The sequence below is a fragment of the Rhinatrema bivittatum genome, chromosome 1, assembly GCF_901001135.1.
Source record: "Rhinatrema bivittatum chromosome 1, aRhiBiv1.1, whole genome shotgun sequence".
Lineage (NCBI taxonomy): Eukaryota > Metazoa > Chordata > Amphibia > Gymnophiona > Rhinatrematidae > Rhinatrema > Rhinatrema bivittatum.
The window spans coordinates 525,945,957-525,965,430 of NC_042615.1; the positions used below are offsets into that span (position 1 = coordinate 525,945,957).

The 19,474-nt window shown below is 47.2% G+C and overlaps 1 protein-coding gene across 4 annotated transcripts in view; it reads left to right on the forward strand.

The window, feature by feature from the left end:
- The window catches only part of SMARCA2 (SWI/SNF related, matrix associated, actin dependent regulator of chromatin, subfamily a, member 2), a 604,786-nt gene that overhangs the window by 62,007 nt on the left and 523,305 nt on the right, over positions 1-19,474 (forward strand). For all 4 annotated transcript variants that reach the window (XM_029613254.1, XM_029613271.1, XM_029613280.1 and 1 more), the window contains exon 2: positions 8,380-8,646. In XM_029613254.1, coding sequence (XP_029469114.1) covers positions 8,422-8,646 — 225 coding nt within the window. In that variant the 5' untranslated portion in view covers positions 8,380-8,421. The remainder of the gene's footprint in view (positions 1-8,379; positions 8,647-19,474) is intronic.

Consider the following 19,474-nt stretch of genomic DNA (forward strand, 5'->3'; position numbering starts at 1 on the left):
GAAATGGTCAATCCGATCTGTCCAGCAAGTTGCTTAGGGTAATAACTGCCGCTCTGTACAGGTTACCTCCATGCAGAAATGTTTCACTTAAATTTAGCATAAAAGTTACCCCAGTCCTTCATTTCCATCCTCTAACCTCTAGGGATCCATTAGCATTCTTGTCACCACCTGATCAGGGAGGGCAATCCATGCATCCACCACTCTTTCCCTGAAAAAATATTTCTTGATATTGGTCCTGAGGCGACCCTTTTGGAGTTTTCATATCATTTTCTCCTCTCCTCTCAGTATGCCCAGTTAGATCCTTCAGTCTCTTCTCATAACTCTCCTGTGCATTTTGGATGCCTTTCTCTGGACTGCTTCTATGCTGTCTCTATTCTTTTTCAGATATAGTCTCCAGAACGGAAAACAGTACTCCATGTGAGGCCTCACTGAAGATCTGTATAAGGCCATTATCACCTCATTTTTCCTGCTGATTATGTTTCTCCCTACACAGTCCAGCATCCCTCTGGCCTTAGCCACCACCTTGTCACATTGCCTCACTACCTTCAGATTGTCATTACTATCATAAGAACATAAGAAATTGTCATGCTGGGTCAGACCAAGGGTCCATCAAGCCCAGCATCCTGTTTCCAACAGAGGCCAAACCAAGCCACAAGAACTTGGCAAGTACCCAAACACCAAGAAGATCCCATGCTACTGATGCCAGTAATAGCAGAGGCCATTCCCTAAGCCAGCTTGATTAATAGCAGTTAATGGACTTCTCCTCCAAGAACTTATCCAAACCTTTTTTAAACCCAGCTACACTAACTGTACTAACCACATCATGCGTTGGAATGGCTCACACTCAAAAATGAAATGTGTCCAAAAAATAATCACCTAGAAGAAAGCTCGGCAAGGCGCACACACAACCTGCCCAAAAGCCAAGTGCACAACGTGTGCGCAGAGCCAACACACTGCATACACTGATGGCCTATAGAGGGCAGCAGAACACAAACAAGAGCATATGTAAACAGCTACCACGGCCTACCATATGGTGTGTAAGAAAAAATCCTAAGGGGTAGATTTTCAAATAGCGCGATTTGGCGTACTTTTGTTGGCGCATCAGGCGCAAAGAAAAGTACGCTGGATTTTAGTAGATACGCGCGTAGCCGCGCAAATCCGGGATCGGCGCGCGCAAGGCTATCGATTCCGTATAGCCGGCGCCCGCCGAGCCGCGCAGCCTACCTCCGTTCCCTCCGAGGCCGCTCCGAAATCGGAGCGGCCTCGGAGGGAACTTTCTTTTGCCCTCCCCTCACCTTCCCCCTACCTAACCCACCTGCCCGGCCCTGTCTAAACCCCCCCCCTTACCTTTGTCGGGGGATTTACGCCTCCCGGAGGGAGACGTAAATCCCCACGCGCCAGCGGGCCGCTAGCGCGCCGGGACGCAACCCGGGGGCGGGTCCGGAGGGAGCGGCCACGCCCCCGGTCCGCCCCGGGCCATAACCACACCCCCGGGCCCGCTCCCGACACGCCCCGAAAACGCCGTGCGGATCGGGCCCGCCTCCGACACGCCTCCGACACGCCCCCTCTGAAAACCCCGGGACTTACGCGAGTCCCGGGGCTCTGCGCGCGCCGGTAGGCCTATGTAAAATAGGCGCACCGGCGCGCAGGGCCCTGCTCGCCTAAATCCGCCCGGATTTAGGCGGATTTAGGCGAGCAGGGCTCTTAAAATCCGCCCCTAAGTGCGGGGCCTAGCCGCCAGGTTGACCAGTTCCCTAATGTTGTCATGGTGCGCCGAGAATGGAGACTGGAGGAAGTCCTGAAACCCCTCTGTCTCTGGTTCAGGTAAAAATTTTTTTTTTTTTTAATTTTACCTGAGCTCAGCGCTTACCAGCTGAGTACAGAGACTGTCTCTGGCTATGGGGGGAGATGGCATCTGCCATCACTGCCAACCTCTGCCTCCTGTACCCGCTGCCTTTCAGCTGAACTAGCAGCTAAGTCCATGCTGGGGAAACCTAGCTACCAGACCAAGGCACACATCTGAGGGTCCATGGAAATCGCCTTAGGAATTCTTAATTGGGGTAGGGACCTTTTAGGTATCACCACACGAGAGCGGTGCTTTCTTTTCCTGAATTTAGAATTTCAAATTTCTCCTTTCAAAAAGCTCAAAGCAATCCCCATAGGGAGATACATGCCCACCATCTGCTGGAAATGAAGAATACTGGCAGGCTGGGGTCACGTATCACCCTAAGTTCTCTCTGTCTGTGTACATCAGTCTTTCAGCTCCCCCCCCCCCCCCCCCCAAATCACTTACAGCTCCTGTGGAATACTGTACCCAAATGCATGACTGCATTTCTTGGTCACGTCTCAAGATTTCTTAATTGCTTCTCATTCAATCTACTTCGTGTGTTCCTACTCTTTTGCATCTTAGTATCATTCACAAAAAGACAAGCTTTTTTTTTTTTTTTTTTTTTTGGGATTAAAGATTTTTATTGGACCAGGCAAATTTAGCTTTTCCTTCTAACCATCCCCAATATTGCTCACAAAAATATTGAACAGAACTGGTCCCAGAACCAGTCCTCTAAGTACTCCATTTGTCCTCATTCCCTCTTAGATTCCATTTACCATTACATGCTGTCTCCCGTCAGTCAACCAAATTATAATCCATTCTTCCACCTTGGAACCCACTCCCAGGATTTCCATTTTAATCATGAGACTCCTATATGGGACCGTATCAAAGGTTTTAGCTGATCAAGGGGTTAAAGGTGTACTTAGGGAAGATAGGGCTATCACAGAAAGACTAAATGAGTTCTTGCTTTGGTGTTTACTGATGAGAATGTTGGGGAGATACCCATTCTGGAGACAGTTTTCAAGGGTGACAATTTGGAGGAACTGAACAGATCACAGTGAACCTGCAGTGGCATACTAAAGGGGTGTGTGGTCTGCCTCGGGTGACAGCCAGGAGGTCGGCGATCGGAGCCCAGCCCGCTCGCGCTAGAAGAGGGAGGTCTCCGGGCTGTGAGTGGTAGAAACGCTGGGTGGCCACCTAGAATGCCACAGGTCTGGAGCCAGCAACTGTATAGCCTTTTCTTCTTCCCACCGCCCCACGGCCCGGAAGGAAGTGGTGAGTCCGTGCAGGCAGGAAGAAGGAAAGGACATGCCGTCGCGGCCTGAAGCAGGAGAAAGAGCAATAATGCTGCTGCCCCCTTCCCCACCGCAGATGCAGGAAGTAGAGCTACACCAGCCTACATACTGCCTCAAGCCAGCATGGATTTACCCAAGGGAAGTCTTGCCTCACAAATCTGCTACACTTTTTTTTTTTTTTTGGGTGAATAAACATGTGGATAAAGATGAACCAGTAGATGTGATGTATTTGGATTTTCAGAAGGCATTTGACAAAGTCCCACATGAGAGGCTTCTAAGAGAACTAAAAACGTCATGGAACAGAAGGCGATGTCCTTTTGTGGATTGCAAACTGATTAAAGGACAGGAAACAGAGCAGGATTAAACAGTCTGTTTTCACAGTTGGAAAAAGGTAAAACAGTGGTGTGCCTCAGGAATCTGTACTTGGACCGGTGCTTTTTAATATATTTATAAATGATCTGGAAAGGGTCAAGACGAGTGAAGTGGATCAAATTTGAGGATGACACAAAATAATGTAGCATAGTTAAATCTAAAGCGGATTGTGATAAATTGCAGGAGGACTTTGTGAAATTGGAAGACTGAGCATCCAAACGGCAGATGAAGTTTAATGTGGACAAGTGCAAGGTGATGCATATAGGGAAAAATAACCCTTGCTGTAGTTACACGATGTTAGGTCTATCTTAGGAGTTACCACCCAGGATAAAGATCTAGGATAGGAGGCAATGTCCTTTTGTGGATTGCAAACTGGTTAAAAGACAGGAAAGAGTGGGATTAAATGGTCTGTTTTCACAGTGGAAAAAGGTGACCAATGGTGTGCCTCAGAGATCTGTACTTGGACCTGTGCTTTTTGATATATTTATGATCTGAAAAGGGGTACAATGAGTGAGGTGGATCAAATTTGCAGATAACACAAAATTATTCAGAGTAGTTAAATCCCAAACAGATTGTGATAAAATGCAGGAAGGCCTTGTGAAACTGGAAGATTGGGCATCCATATGGCAGATGAAATAAAATGTGGACAAGTGTAAGTTGTTGCATATAGTGAAACATAACCCATGATGTAGTTACACGATGTTAGGATCCATATTAGGAGTTACCACCAAGAAAAAAAGATATGGGCATCATAGTTGATATTACATTGAAATTGTAAGCTCTGTGTGCTGTGATCGTCAAAAAAGCAAACAGACTGTTAGGAATTATTAGGAAGGGAATGGCAAATAAAACAAGAGGATGCCATAATGTCTCTATATCACTCCTTGGTGAGATCGCACCTTGAATACAGTGTGCAATTCTGGTCGCCTATCGTCTGTGTACCTTGAACTGATGGAGGAGCCCTGCAGGTCATTGTCAGGTGGACCCAGGTGAAGCAGACACCAGTCAGGATCTTCACTTATACCTGTCCACGTTCCACTCAGGTTGAGTCTTTGGGTGCTGGGGCTGATAGGACTTAGGTGGGGTCTCTGCTGTTGGCAGATGAAGAGGTCCGTAGTATCTAGGGTCATAGGCAGGCAGCAGTCAGGCATATCTGAGGTCCAGGCAGGGGGCTGCCAGGCGTATCTGGGTTCTAGGTCGAGGTCAAACCAGGTATCCATCAGAGAGAAGAGAGATGGATAGGCAGTACAGGCAGAGACAAGAACAAGTGGGCAATGTGGATGGAACAGACTGGAGTGAAGACAGAAGACAAACCGTAGACAGCTGGACAAGTACTGAAGACAAGCTAGACGAAGACTGTAATGCTAGGAAATACACACACACTACTAGGAAGTATTTGGACTTGTTGCTGAGGCAGCAAGCTAAGGGGAGAGAGCACTTCTATAGAGCTTGGCATGTGATGTCATCAGCAGGTGTCACAAATCTTTTCCTGCTGTGGGTTTTTTAAATGAAGAGAAGTTGGGTGCGCATACACCTGAGGAGGAGCATGGTAGGTTGGAGCCATCAGCGTCTTGCTGCGTGATGAACTGATGGCAGCTTGCCATGCCTGAGGGAGAAGTCCTGCCTCGTGGAGAATCAGTGGTGCTTGGCCACGTCTGGAGCCAGCAGCGATGGCCTGGCTGGGGAGGTGAGTGGTGGTTTGTGGGGGCAGCCTACAGACCGCCAAATATAATATCACTGCATCTCAAAAACGATATAGTTGCTCTGTACTTTCTCCTGTGAAGACTAATCAAAACGATATAGGGAATGGAACAGCTCTCCTATGAGTAAAGGCTAAAAAGATTAGGGTTGTGGAGGAGGGGGGGGAATAGAAGTCTACAAAATCATGAAAGGACTTGAACTGGTAAATGTGGATCTATTTACTCTTTCGGATAATACAAGGACTAGGGGGCACTACATGAAGTTAGCAAGTAGCATGTCAAAAAAAAAAAATCAGAGAAAATTCTTTTTCACTCAATGCACAATTAAGCTATGGCATTCATTGTCAGCTGATGTGGTTGAGGCAGTTGGTGTAGCCAGGTTTAAAAAAGGTTTGGATAAGTTCCTGGAGGAGAAGGCCATAAACTTCTATTAATCAATAAGGAATAGCCACTGCTTATTGTCAGAATTAGTAGCATGGGATCTATTTAATGTTTGTGTACTTGCCAGGTCATTGTGACTTAGATTGGCCACTGTTGATGGACCCAAGTAACTTGCATCAAGTACCCTTCCTTGATTTAATCCTCTAGTCCAGAGATTCTCAACCGGTGTGTCGCGCACTTCCTGGTCTCCTGCTACTTTCCCCTCCCTCTCCTCCACCCTAGCGAGATGCAGACAATTCTTTGAACACTGCTGCCGTTCCTGCCCAGGCTAGTAGCACATTGAAGACCCGGTGGGGAATGTCAGCAGCACTATGGCCTTTTCTTCTTCCTGCGGCCTGGAAGGGGACTTTATGTTCAGTGGGGCGTGCGGGAAGAAGGTAGGGTCAAGCTGTTGCTGCCACTGCAGATACTCTCCAAGGCTCTCTCCACCTTCCACTCCTTCCTTCTCCTTTCTGAGGCAGTGCTCCACCGCTGCAGACTCGTGGTAGCTGATGGCCAGATTTCCCTGACAGCCACAAGGCAGGAAATCAGATTTTAAAGGGTCGCTGTGGTGTGTGTAAGTTTTATGTTGCACACTGTATACTGGCATGACCTTTCATTAATAAATTGGTTGATAGAATTATTTAAACATTTGTAATAGAATTGCAGAATATATATATTCCCCTTTTGATATTTTTTGTTAATTTTTTTAAACCAGGTTGTCTGTCTTCCTTACAAGACATGATTCAGATGCTTCTGATACTGAAAATTGATTGAATTGGATTACATACAGTTATTTTTTGCTGGGTCTAACATGCCATGCTTGAAATTCATCAAGTGGAAGCTTAGAATATGACTGTGAATAAAGAGTGGGGTGTGCTTCAGAATCATGCCATTGGTGGTTGCTAGATTGTAAGCTCCAATGAGTAGAGCCTGTCCAGAATTTGGGTGAGGGAGTGGGGTAATTTTGTAACAGCCCATATCAATTTGAAAGTCATTTAACCCGTGAACTTTGCATCATTTTTCAAAGGGAAAGTACACAGGAACTTTCATTTTCAAAATTATCCTTCCAAAACTCTACCCCTACACATTTACATGTGCAAATGTGTATGCATTTTTTTTTTTAAGGAAAAATGTGTGTATTTTTTTAAAACATAAAAGTAGGCACATGAGTTCAAACCCCTCCCCAACACTCTGTGCAGATATACAGACCCTAAGGGCCTCATTTTCCAATATCGCATTGGTAACACATTAAGGGGCGTTACCAATGCAAATGAGGCTTCTTTCGTGCAGTGGGGAAACATCGCGTGCGGCGATGTTTTCGCCATTCGCGAAAACATTAGCGCCTCACACGATGTTTTCCCAGTGTGCAATGATTCTTTCAGTCTTTTATCGCGGTGCACGATATTTGCCAGTTTTTGGACTTCAATCATCGCGGGCCACGATAGTCCCAGACAGCCTGTTCCAGGCTCCTATGGGAGGGCCACCTACTAACTCGGGGTGGGGATTAGGTATGAGCGTCGGGGGTTGGGGGCCACTTTCGCATTCCACATGAGACCTACGGACAGAACAGTGGTCTCTAGTGCAGATTTGCTGGCCGTCGGAGTGAGGACGCTCACTCCAAGAAGTGGTTTGGGCAACGTTCTCTCTACCTAGCTTGATGGACACTCTACCTGGGCAACAACATGCTAGGTGGAGAGAATGTTGGCCAAATCTCCTCTTGGAGTGAGCGTCCTCACTCCGACGGCCAGCAAATCTGCACTAGAGACCACTGTTCTGTCCGTAGGTCTCATGTGGAATGCGAAAGTGGCCCCCAACCCCCGACGCTCATACCTAATCCCCACCCCGAGTTAGTAGGTGGCCCTCCCATAGGGATTCAAATACCTGTCTAGGGCATAGGCACTATAGTAAGTCTCCTTCTCCCTCTCCCTCTCCCTCTCCCTCTCCCTCTCCCTCCCTCAAAGATTTGCATGCACTGCCTCTATTGTATGCAAATCTTTCTCGTGCATATTCACTGTGGATATCCTGAAAACCTGGCCTGTTTTTGTGGCACTTGGACTGGAGTTCACCATTACTTGTATTAGGGACATGACAGCAAGTAGAGGAGGAAGATTGAGACCAAGGGCTTTATTTACATTTATAGAACATTAGGCTTTCCCTATAAAATTGAAGCATTTTAGTAAAAAAAAAAAAAAAATATATATATATATATATATATGCCTTGGCAGTTCTATATCCTTTTCTGTAATGAGCACAGTCTTGCATGGGAACAAATTTGAATCTTTCTGCAAGTAGTAGGTAGTGTTGCTTTAAACCATTGTGAGGTTTTTTGTTTTTTTTTTTAAGCACTTACTGCTTCTTTAGCTGGAGAAATGGCTGTGGTAGCTAAATGTGATTTTCTTATTTTAAGATACTTCCTTCCACTTTTAGAAATAAATGCAGATTAAGGCAATTTACTTGCACCTGTATATTGCCAGAGCACTATGTATATTTTTAACGCTTTGGTTATTTGTATGAACATATGTTTCAATATGCATTCCATTTTTTAATTTAATTTTATTATTTTGTCAGTCTGGTAACTTTTTTTTTTTTTTTTTTAAAAGATGGACAGTATCTCATTCCAGTCATTGAAGCATTCACTGACATAGAAGAATCATGTGTGAAGGGTGTCAAAGAAATAAATAATTACGTTATTAAACAGTTTCTTATAAGCTCCACTGATCCCAGATTCTTATATCTACTGTTTTTTTTTTTCTTTCTTCAGATCTGAGCTGTCCTTTCGGATTGCCAGGGAAAGAAACAGCAGATGGCAACACCAACAGACCCTGGCACAATGCCTCACCCTGGGCCTTCCCCAGGGCCAGGGCCTTCTCCTGGACCTATCCTAGGACCCAGCCCCGGACCAGGACCTTCACCAGGTTCAGTACACAGTATGATGGGGCCAAGTCCCGGACCGCCTAGTGTCACACACCCAATGGCAACTCTGGGGCATTCAGATTATCCACAGGAAGGCATGCATCAAATGCATAAGGTAACCCATTCTGTAATAAAATACCTCTGCGGTTCAACTTAACTTATGGCCAAATTTTAAAATGGCCATGCGTGCAAATATCTGTACTTGCGCGCATGGCTGGGCCCTGTGTGCGCTGTGTGCATTTTCAAAAGGGCCCGGCCATGTGCGTAAGTGTTGATTAAAAAAAAAAAAAAAAAATGCACAATTGCTGGGCCCTGAAAAAGGGGGGGGGGGGCCGTGGTCAGGGTGGGGCGGGGCAGGACAGAGGCCGGCCGGGACAGCAGCCATTAGCCGCTGTCTTGGGGAAGTGTGAGCCGGCCGACCACCAAACTATTTCTGCTCCAGGGAAGCAGTAAGTAATAATACCAAAAAACTGTACGTTTCTGGGACGGGTTTAGGGGGTGGGGAGGAGAAGGGAAGAGGGAGGGAGTTTTAGGTAGGGGAGGTAGGGAAGTTCCTTAATTGGAGCGGACTGGGAGGGAATGGGGGGAGGGCCCGATTGTGTCACCGCGTGTAACTTACTAACCCCCACCCCCTCCCGCGTGCCACCTGCACATGTGCACACGGATTATAAAATCTGGCACACATGGCCCATGGATTTTATAATGTGCACGTGCAGGTTATAAAATGCATACGCACCTTTTGAAATCTACCCCATACTGTATAAATAAATGGTCCAACTACTAGTATTGTGGTGTTAGTAGAATAAAGTTAAGATTCTACAGATTCTTAAATAAGTCTTCTGTTACCCTGTCAATATGCAAAGTATGAATTGCTGTAAACATTGAAGGATTAACAAATATACTACCAATCTTCTTCAGCAAGCAGGAAATATCACATCTTGGATACCTAATATGAAACCAGTTTTTTCACGGAGATAAGCAGCTGAATTAGCCATGCTGTCTGGGTACGTCTTCCATGCCACTAGGTGGCGGAGCTCTCTAAGTCTCTCAAAATCTTTTAGCCTGACAGGATTACCTCAGTCTCCTCAGTCAGTTTTTTTTCCGCGAGACTGTTAGGGCACGCGGAGCTCTTTCTCCAGAGAAAGTTATATTCTGTGAGAAAAAAAGTCTTTAAAAAAAGTTAAATGATTACTACAGGTAAAAACATCTTAACATCCAAACCAGAAAAGCCTTGGCTAGGCTTAAAATTCTGTTCCTGTGGTAAGTTAATGTCGGCTGTGGATAGCCACATCTCCTGCCACTTCTGCCTCGGGTCCCATGACCAGTCGACTTGTGAGGACTGCAGGAAGATGTCCCTTCAGGACCGGAGGCAGAGAGAACATCATGAGCGGAGATCCAGGACTTCAGGCTCTTATGCCTCTTCAGAAGTCTCTGTCAGATCAGTTCCAGCTCCAACTTTGAAGAAAAAGCCCCCTTTGAAGAAGAGGGCCTCTTCAGTCGACCCCCTCAGGTCAGGACACCGTCTGCTGAGCGCCAACCGAAAATCGGCTCAGAGTTTGGGAAATGCATCGGTGGCATTGCGGCCGTAATGCTTCACAGACGCATGCGTCGAGATCGAAGCATCGATGCTGGACTCGACACGAAGCACAGACGCATCGAAGCACCGACGCACTGCCGCATCAATGCAGGAAAGTGTAATGTTACCAGTGCAGACGCCTTTGCTCGACGCATTCGACTCTGCAGCGGTGCATTCGACACAAAAACACCCTAAGAAGCATCACTCGGGTCACAAAAGACGCAGAGAAGCTTCGCTAACACAGGAGATGAGTAGCGCTCAACCTACATCTCCACTTTCTATGTCAGACAAGTCCCCATCTTCACCTGGGACACTGTCTCATATTTCCATTGACTCCAAGGGTTTGGATAATCCTCCTTCACCAACCAAGGAGCCTCTTCCACCCCACGTAAGACCCTTACAAGATCAGTTTACGTCGGGCTTAGCAAACCAAGCCATTTCTCAGATTACTACTCTTCTGACTCAATTTCTACAGTCAATAGAGCAATCTCATTTACCACCAAAACTGCTTCCTTCCTCAAGATCTTGGACATGCCATCTGAGCCAGTGGCCCTCCCACTACACACTGCATTGACATGTTTACTGGAGAAATCTTGGGCTACTCCCTTGACAGTTCCTCCAACATCTCGTAGAGTTGACCTGAAATACAGAATGTAGGATTCTCCTTTCTATACCACTGTTCTACTTCCACACCAGTCAGTGGTAGTTGAATCAGCAATGCAAAAGGCTCGCAAATCCAGAATTCACTCCAATATACCGCCGACTAAAGATGATAAGATATTGGATAACTTCGCAAAGAAGGCATATTCATCTGCGATGCTCAATGCCCGCATTCAAAACCACCAGTTTTACATAACACAATATCTTTTTGAGAGTCTGCAAGCATTGCAGCCACATCTTCAGCAATCCTTTGCAGACACTTCCTTACCTCCTCAATACTATAACCTTGAGGAAGGTTTGCGTCATTTACTGAGCTCAATCTACGAAGGTTTTGATGTTTCGTCTAAAACTTCAGCAAATGCCTTAGCAGCCAGACGCCTCACATGGTTGCGATCTAGTGCCATAAGGGACGATGTCCACGACAAACAGCTAATGCTTTCGCCCTTTGAACCTTTGGAAACTTGTCACCTACGCTACCTTTCCTGGAAGGTGTTTTTTCTGGTTTCTTTTACTTCTGCAAAGAGAGTTAGTGAATTGCAAACCTTAGTTCACTACCCTCCTTATCTTCAATTTCACCATGACAAGGAGACCCTATGCACTCACCCTAAGTTTCTACCAAAAGTGATCTTCAGTTTCCACATTAATCAGACCATCACCTTGCCCACATTCCATCCTAAACCTCATGCTAACGCTAATGAGAAGAAATTACACACTTTAGATTGCAAACGTGCACTAGCATATTACAAAAGACGCACGCTTTCACCCAATCGACCTTCGCAACTATTTCTTTCATTCAATCCGAATGCTCCAGGGCGTCCTGTAACAAAAAGAACTTTATCCACATGGATATCGAACTGTATACAGTTCTGTTATCAGCAAAGGTCACAAACTTTATCTGAAACACCAAAGGTGCATCCGGTGCGTGCCATGCCTCTCTACATCAAGTTCCTATCATAGACATATGTAAAGCGTTGACATGGTCCTCGCTTCACACCTTTACATCCCACTATTGTTTAGATAAACAAACGGCAAATGATGCCCTAGTGGGGCGGACTATCCTTCAGAAGAGCACAGATTCCATATAATTACAGCCTTCTTAGGAACTGTCCGCTATGTTTTCAACAGATTGAGCAAAAAACAAAACCCGATCATTACACATTACCTGCTCAATACATAGGCTGGGGACTCCCAGACAGCATGGCTAATTCAGCTGCTTATCTACGTGAAAAGAGCAAGTTTGCTTACCGTAAACTGTGTTTTCCGCAGATAGCAGATGAATTAGCCATGCTGACCCGCCCGCCTCCCCGGACAGTTCTAGCATACCTATCTCACTTGATACTGACTGAGGAGACTGAGGTAATCCTGTCAGGATACAGGAGGGAGCACCTGGCTGTAAGATTTTGAGAGACTTAGAGAGCTCCGCCACCTAGTGGCACGGAAGACGTACCCAGACAGCATGGCTAATTCAGCTGCTATCTACGGAAAACACCATTTACGGTAAGCAAACTTGTTCTTACAATGCATATATTTTGAGCAGGGATGTAAAGACTTTTAAAAGCTTAGGCACCAGACTTAAGACAGGGGAAATAATTCTTTATAGGGTTTTTTTTGTTTGGTTTTTTTTTACTATATTTGTTTGCAAAAAAAATGTCAAAAAAGAAAAACAATCTCCTTTGAATATTTTTCCCTCCCCTCCAGTCTGTCTTCTCCACTTATCTGCAGTCTAACTCCTGGCCCGCTCTAACTCTGGTGATTGCAGCTCCTTCCACCATGCCTGACCAGTGGTTCCTTCCTTTTGACCAAGCCCCAGGCTCTGGCTCTGGTGGCTTCTTTCGCCTGATTCCTGTGTCTCAAAGCTGTCAGGGCCCTTCCACTTGGACCCATTGTCGGGCACCAGGCCCTGAATTGTAGGTGTTCTGGTTTTTAGAACAGATAATGAAATGTAAAGTGGGAAACTCAAAATTACAACCAAACATCCAATCGTGATTCTTTCTTTTGTCATTTAAAAGATTTCCAAACCAAATAACCTACGTAAGTACGGCATTTAAGAATATGAGAAATGTCATGCTAGGTCAAATCAATCATACTTCGAGCCTAGCATCCTGTCTCTGACAGTGGTGAGTTTGGGTCGCCTGGAGATACCTGACAAATCCAGATATGAATGTCTGGATCATGTTGCTGCCCTAAGAATTATGAGCTGGAAATACCAAAGTCTATTTGGCTAATAATTATTTTTGGACCTGTCCTCCAGAAACTTGGCCAAACTTTTTTTAAAATCAGTTATACTACTAGCCTTAACAACATTTTCTGGCAACAAGTTCCATAGTTTAATTGTTCATTGACTGAAAAAAATACTTTAACTAGTCTTAATTCTGCTACTTGTTTAGACTCAAGGAGCAAGCCCTAATGCTAATGCTATTTGAAAGTGTAAATAATAATTACTTAGTAACCGGTCCCATACCACACATAATTTTATAAACTTTATAAGATCCCCTCATCTCGTTTCCAAACTGTCTGTCCCTAACCTGTGTAGGCTTTCTTTAAGGGAGCTGATCCGTCCCCATCATAATTTGTGTTGTCCTTCTCTTTACTTTCTAGTTCTGCTGTATTTTTTTGAGGCACTCTGTCCAGAATTGCACACAGAACTCAAGTTGCAGCTGCACCATGGATCAACGTAGAGGCATGATTATATTCCCAATTTGTTTTCTCTTCCTTTTCAAATAATTCCTAGCACTCTGTTTGCATTTTTGGTTGCTGCCTCACACTGAGCTGAAGATTTTAACATTTGTCCACAATGACCTCAAGGTCCACTTCTTGGGTAGTAACTCCTAATGTGGAACCCAGCTTTGTGTATACATAGTGAAGATTAGTTTTCTCTTATCTGCATCACTTTGCAGTTGTCCATGTTAAATTTCATCTGCCATGTAGATGCCCAGTTCTGATCAGGCCTAGCCTGCTCTTCTGGGAGCACCCACTGACCAGAATTCTGCTGCATTTACCCACCATCTGATGGAGATGGCGAAATACTGGATAGGCAGACTGCTGCATCAGCTCTTTTGTCAGCAGAGTTGGTTCTTCATTTGCTGGTAGGAGGTGATAACTTATACATCAGGACTGATTTGGCAGGATTCAAGGAAAGGAAATTAACAGGTAAGATGAAATTTCACCTTACAGCATCTAAGAATTTACCTCCCTTGCATACCCTAATGAGACATTCACCCTTTCGATACTAGAGTGATTTAAATCCCCTAATATTTATTGCATTTCTAAAATTATTAGCCTGTCTAATCTCCATTAGTGTTTCACTGTCTTTCATCATCTTGGTCAGGCGGATGAAAGTGTACCTTCCTCATCTCATATGGGATTTTTATCCATAGAGATTCCAGAGTCCACTTTGTTTCCTGTTCAGATTTTTATCTTCTTGACTCTGTACCTTCCTTAACATATAGTACCTCTCTGCACTGTCAGTTCAACATACTTCAGTATCACATTATCCCATTGGTTATCCTCTTTCTCCTTGGACTCTAAAGTGCCTGTTATCTCTATATGCTCATTTAGGGCCATGCATTCTCAATCTTGTTTATCTGGTATTTGTTTACAGACAAGTCAATTTGTTGTTTATCCCTAATAGCCTACTTATTGTTAGCAGTTGATTCACATAACTTTAAAGCATTCATATTTGTCTTCTCATTGTTTAAATCTACCTGAGCTTTCTCAACCTTTAATACCTCCTCTATTAGGAAATTCTCTGTTCTCCTAGGACAAGCAGGATGGTAGACCTTACACATGGGTGGCATCATCAGATGGAGCCTGGCACGGAACTTTGATCTTAAAGAATCTAGAGCTTTCAGCGTGCCCTGTCTAGCATGTGCAGCTATAGTCATCACCCTGCCCCCTAGGCAGAGTCCCTTAGTCTCTCTTTTTTTTTTTTTTTTCTCCATGGAGCTGTGTGGTTGCGGAAGCCCAGGTGCTCACGGTATTCAGCTTTGCTCTCTTCTCACAGTTTTTGTAAATGATTTTTTTCTAGAGCTGCAGTTGTTTTCATCCCTTTTCTCTTAAGGTACTTTTTGAATTTTATTTTTCCTCTTCTTTCCAACAGTCTGCTGGCCTCATGGTGGGCTTTCCCCTGTGCAGCCTGGCAGAGTCTGTTACTTTAAAAAAACAAACAAAAAAAACCCCCCCACAAAAATAAACTGCTCCTGCAATTTTTGTATCTGGGTCCTCTCCTTACTTTGTCTGTTTTTCTCTTTTTCCATGGTGCTGACCGAACTGACTTGCAGTTTGTTGGTGATCCGCGTAGGCCACTGAGCCTGGGGACTCGCCTGAGTTCTACCCGGGCTGGAGTTCCATGGCGGTTCACTGATCGGCATCAATGGATTCGGATGGTGGAAGGATCGAGGACCATGCTATTCCTGTGGGGTGGGGGTGGGGGGGAAGAGATCATCCTCCCCACATCTCAAGGAACTAGTCTCCACAGGCAGGAGTCCTGGATGACATTCCCTCCTGCTTGCCAGTCTTGACAATACAGTCTCCCTGGGAGAGAGGGTGAGCGGAGCCTGGGCTAGCAGCTTGCTGCTGCACCTCTGTGCCATGCCCATGAATAGTTGCCCATGCTCAGCTGTGACCAACGCACTGTTCGTCTGATGCATCGATGTCTGGACCGTGTAGCGGACCAGGCCCACCTTCGGGTACCATGGTCAACCTTGATGCTGTTGAGGTCCTGGGTCGTCCTTGTTGCCATCAAGGTGTGTTATCACCCACGATGCCATAGTGGCCTTCTATGCCGGAAGTTGAGTCTCGTTGCATCGAGGGGGGCGGAGTACAGCACAAGTCAACGCCCTCAATGCCTCAAGGCAGTGGTGCCCTCGGTGCTGCGGTGCCCTCAGTGCTGTGGTGCCTGCAGTGCCCTCGATACCATAGTGCCTTTGATGCACTCGATGCCACAGTGCTTTTGATGCACTCGATGCCATGTGCCCTCGCTGCACTCAATACTGTGTTGACCACAGTATCATCGATGCCGCTGTGCTCTTGATGCCCGTGGTGCTCTCTATGCCCGCGGGGCCCTCGATCCATCAAGATACATGCATGACCACCCTCAGGGCTGTTGAGGTTGAAGCAATGGCAGGCCCTCAATGCTGTCAAGGTGTGTAGCATCAATGCTGCGGCAGCCCTCGATGCCATTGAAGCATGTACCCTTGATGCCATGGTCCCCCAGTAGGTCATTGAGGTGCACGGCTTAATGCCATTGTGATGTGGTGCTGCCCCAAAACCATTAACGCCCTTGAGGCCATTGAAGTGTGGGGCCACTGTAGAGGCCTTTGCACCATCACTGCCTCTCATTACCTCATCGACTACATCAAGCTCTACTGACCAGGCACGGGGGTCACCATTGAGCGCCCTTGTCTCCCCTGAGGCCATCGACCGCCAGGGCTCTTTGAAGCCCCTGTATAACCCTGCAGCCCTTGGGTGGCAAGGGATTTTGGCCTCTTACAGATTGAGCACAGGGATTAGCCATCTATTCGAGTTATCCTGGTGAGCTAGCGCATCCATACGCAGAGGTCTAGTTACCCTCAAGGCTCCTGGATGGTGTCCACTCCGGAACACTGAGAGGCTCAGAGCTGTCCCTTCAGCCGATGATCCCAGCATTGGAGGCCCCACCGGGATGCGTACAGCATCAATGTGAATGGGCACTAGTGCGGCTCTTGTCAGCCATAATGCTTGCGAGGCCATCGGGCTTGCAGCATCGACACCCGTGGATGAATAAGTGAGCCGAAGGGAGCTGCTGTTGGCACTGGCAGTCATCGGTTCTTTTTGGCATTGGTGACCTGTGGCTTGGCTGCAGGGCCTCTTCCTGCAGACACCCATGGCTTTCTTGGTTGATGCCTTTGGGTACAGAGTCCCCATTGGGGCTCCCTGGTGGTCGATGCCCGTGGGCACCTGTGGCGCCAGGGATGGTGCTATATACAGTCGAACTATTTATAGTTCAGCTTAGCGCATTCAAGGCCCTGGGTGCAGAATCGTTGGGTGCCCTGTGGTGGTTTTGCATTGGTGAGCACGAAAGCACCATGGACCCTATTGGCACCATCACCGCTCTGGACACCAGTGGTTGCAATCAGAGATTGCAGGGCATGTCCACAGTATTCCATAAGCACTTTCGATTGCCAGGGACTTCGCTGCTATCGTTCTCTGTGGGACTTGCAGGTGAGCTGGATCCGACGCAGTTTCGAGGGCCTGCCTCTCAAAGCATTATCAGGTACTGGAGGGGGCGATGCCATAGACTACCACCCTTCACCTTGCCTTACCCAGAGCACCAGTGGTGCTGGGGATGCTTTCGTCACACTTTTCTCTCCATTCCGCTGGAGTTACTGTGACGTAGACGCGCAGCTTGTGCGGTTAGGAAAGATAGGGCATCTGTTCCAAGTGCCTTGGACGCTGGCAGGCAGCATTCTCCCTCTCTGTGCAGTCCTCAGCCATACTAGAGTTCTGCCATCTTTCGTCATGGTCTCCGCCTCCGCATCAGCCTGCACTGCATAGTGCTGGGAGCACTGGCGGAGAAGCTGTCATTACACACACTGTGGTTGGTTGTGGGGCGGCATATACCCACAGACTCTGGCACTTTGGATTCTTGGTCCTCACTGGGGCATGGGATTTCTCCCACAAGCACGGCGCTTAGGATCATAGGTGTGCCGCCATCTGTGGATGGGTTACCACTGCATGAGTACTGCCCAGCGTATGTCTGCAGCAGTGGGATCCAGTTGCCCTCTGCCGCCTGGGTGTGTGTGTGGGTTTCTCCCTCCGGGCGGTCACAACAGGTTGTGTTCCATAGCCACACAATTGACCTAGGATTGCATTCCTGTTCGGATCCTGAGGGGAGTGGACAGCGAGAGAGTGGCTTGGGAGTCCTCTCCTTTCTCAGCAGAGGAATGTGTCTTTTGACCTCTCCCATGTCCGACTTCCCTTCTTGTAGAACAGTCCCTGGCACTCTGTTCCTGGAAAGTTTTTTTTTTTCCTTTGATCCAGGGCCCCGATCCTCTGAATTGATGCATCTCCTTGGAGGCTGGGGAGAGGCAGCGGTGGTTTTTGGACCGTCTTCAGCTGGGGCCCCTCTGGAGATTGCATTGGTGACCTCCCCTATCCGAGGATGGCTGCCTGTGGTGGGTTGGTTGCTTTGGTACTTCATAGATCAGCGATTGTGCCTCAACACTCCTTCAGGGAGTTGCTAGGTCTTTCGGGATTGGGAGGCCCTGATCCCACTGCTTCCCTCTCCCCTCTGGAAGGGGAGATTTGACTGGGTCTAGGGCAACCCTTTCAGGTTCCCCTCTGGATGCCCGACTGTGCACCCCTCTGAGAGGTGTCCCTCATTTTCTGTTCCTGGACAAAGTATGGCACTGCTCTGACTGGCGCCAGCCCCAAGAACTGGTCGAGAATAGCGCTCTCCCTTGGGCGCACTAAGACACTGCAGGTCTATCCACGAGGGAGCCTGTCCAGTGTTGCTCCCCGGTGACCCTTCAGGTTTCTCCCTGTTCAGGAGCCACTTTGGTATCTGCTAGACTCCGTGGGTGTCTTCCTTAAGGATAGCTAATGTCAGTCATTCTTGCCTGCGAGACTCTCCTTTGTGAGGAGAGTTTCAGTCCATCAGCAGGGCGAACGTGCCTTTCACCCTTTTGCCATGTCCATGGCTGAGGGAGTTGGGGGCTGACTATCCTGCAACAGAGGCACTGCCCTTTGTTCATGGTAGCATGCAAGCTATACTTCCCCCTTTTTCAGGATCACCTGTCTGTGGACAGAGGAGTACTGGGTCATGCAATATTGTCCATTGCTGGCCACGTGCTCCCTTTGGGGGGGGTGGATATATGCACTCATGGCTGGGGTAATGATGCTTCAGCTGGATGCTTGGCACTCTGTTCCGAGGTCGCCCTGATGCTCTTCAGGTTTCTGGGCTGGTAATGAAATCATTTTCTACCAGGGTTTGCACATGCGGCTTCCCGTCTCCTTTTGGAGCCTTTGAGATTTCTCTCCTGGGGCAATCACTCTCAGTTTCCGCTGTTCCAAGAAGACTCTGGTCTCTATCTCATGGGTTACTCCTTGCTGGTTTCGGCAATGAGTTGTTCGCTTGGGGTTGATAGACAGCCAGGCGATCTGTGCTTGCCTTGGCAGTCCACCAGTATGCCTCCTTGTGTTCTTCGCTCCTTCCGACTTCCGATTGGATTGTTGGGGGAGGGGAGGTAAAGCTAAAGCATCTGTAGTATATCTCTGTATACCTGCAGGGAAGGTTATACCACATTTTTCCACTTACTTTTGCCATTCTCTGGCCAATAGTGCCTTAGTTTTTCTCATTCTCTGGGTTGCCCAAAGGATCTTCCTGCTCCCCTTGCTATTCTGTGACAGATTAGATAAACCTGTTCTGACAGGTGCTTTTGAGTGAGCTTCAGGCCTATCTCATCTCCTTGCTTAGGAGTTTTGGGCTATAGGTCTGTTTCGGGGATTGTCTCATCCCCAGAAACTCTTGATACTGTCCTGCGCGGTCAGCTAGGTCTGATGCTTTAACATGCAGTGTCTGTCCCAGGCCCTGATGTGGTTGCTGCTTGTTCTTCCAAGCGTTGCTTGGGTTTCTTCTGCCCATTCGGCCTACCAGCCGAATGGGCAGAAGAACCTGGGTACTCTTCACAGGATACATTCGATCCTCTGGATGTCCGTGGATGAAGGG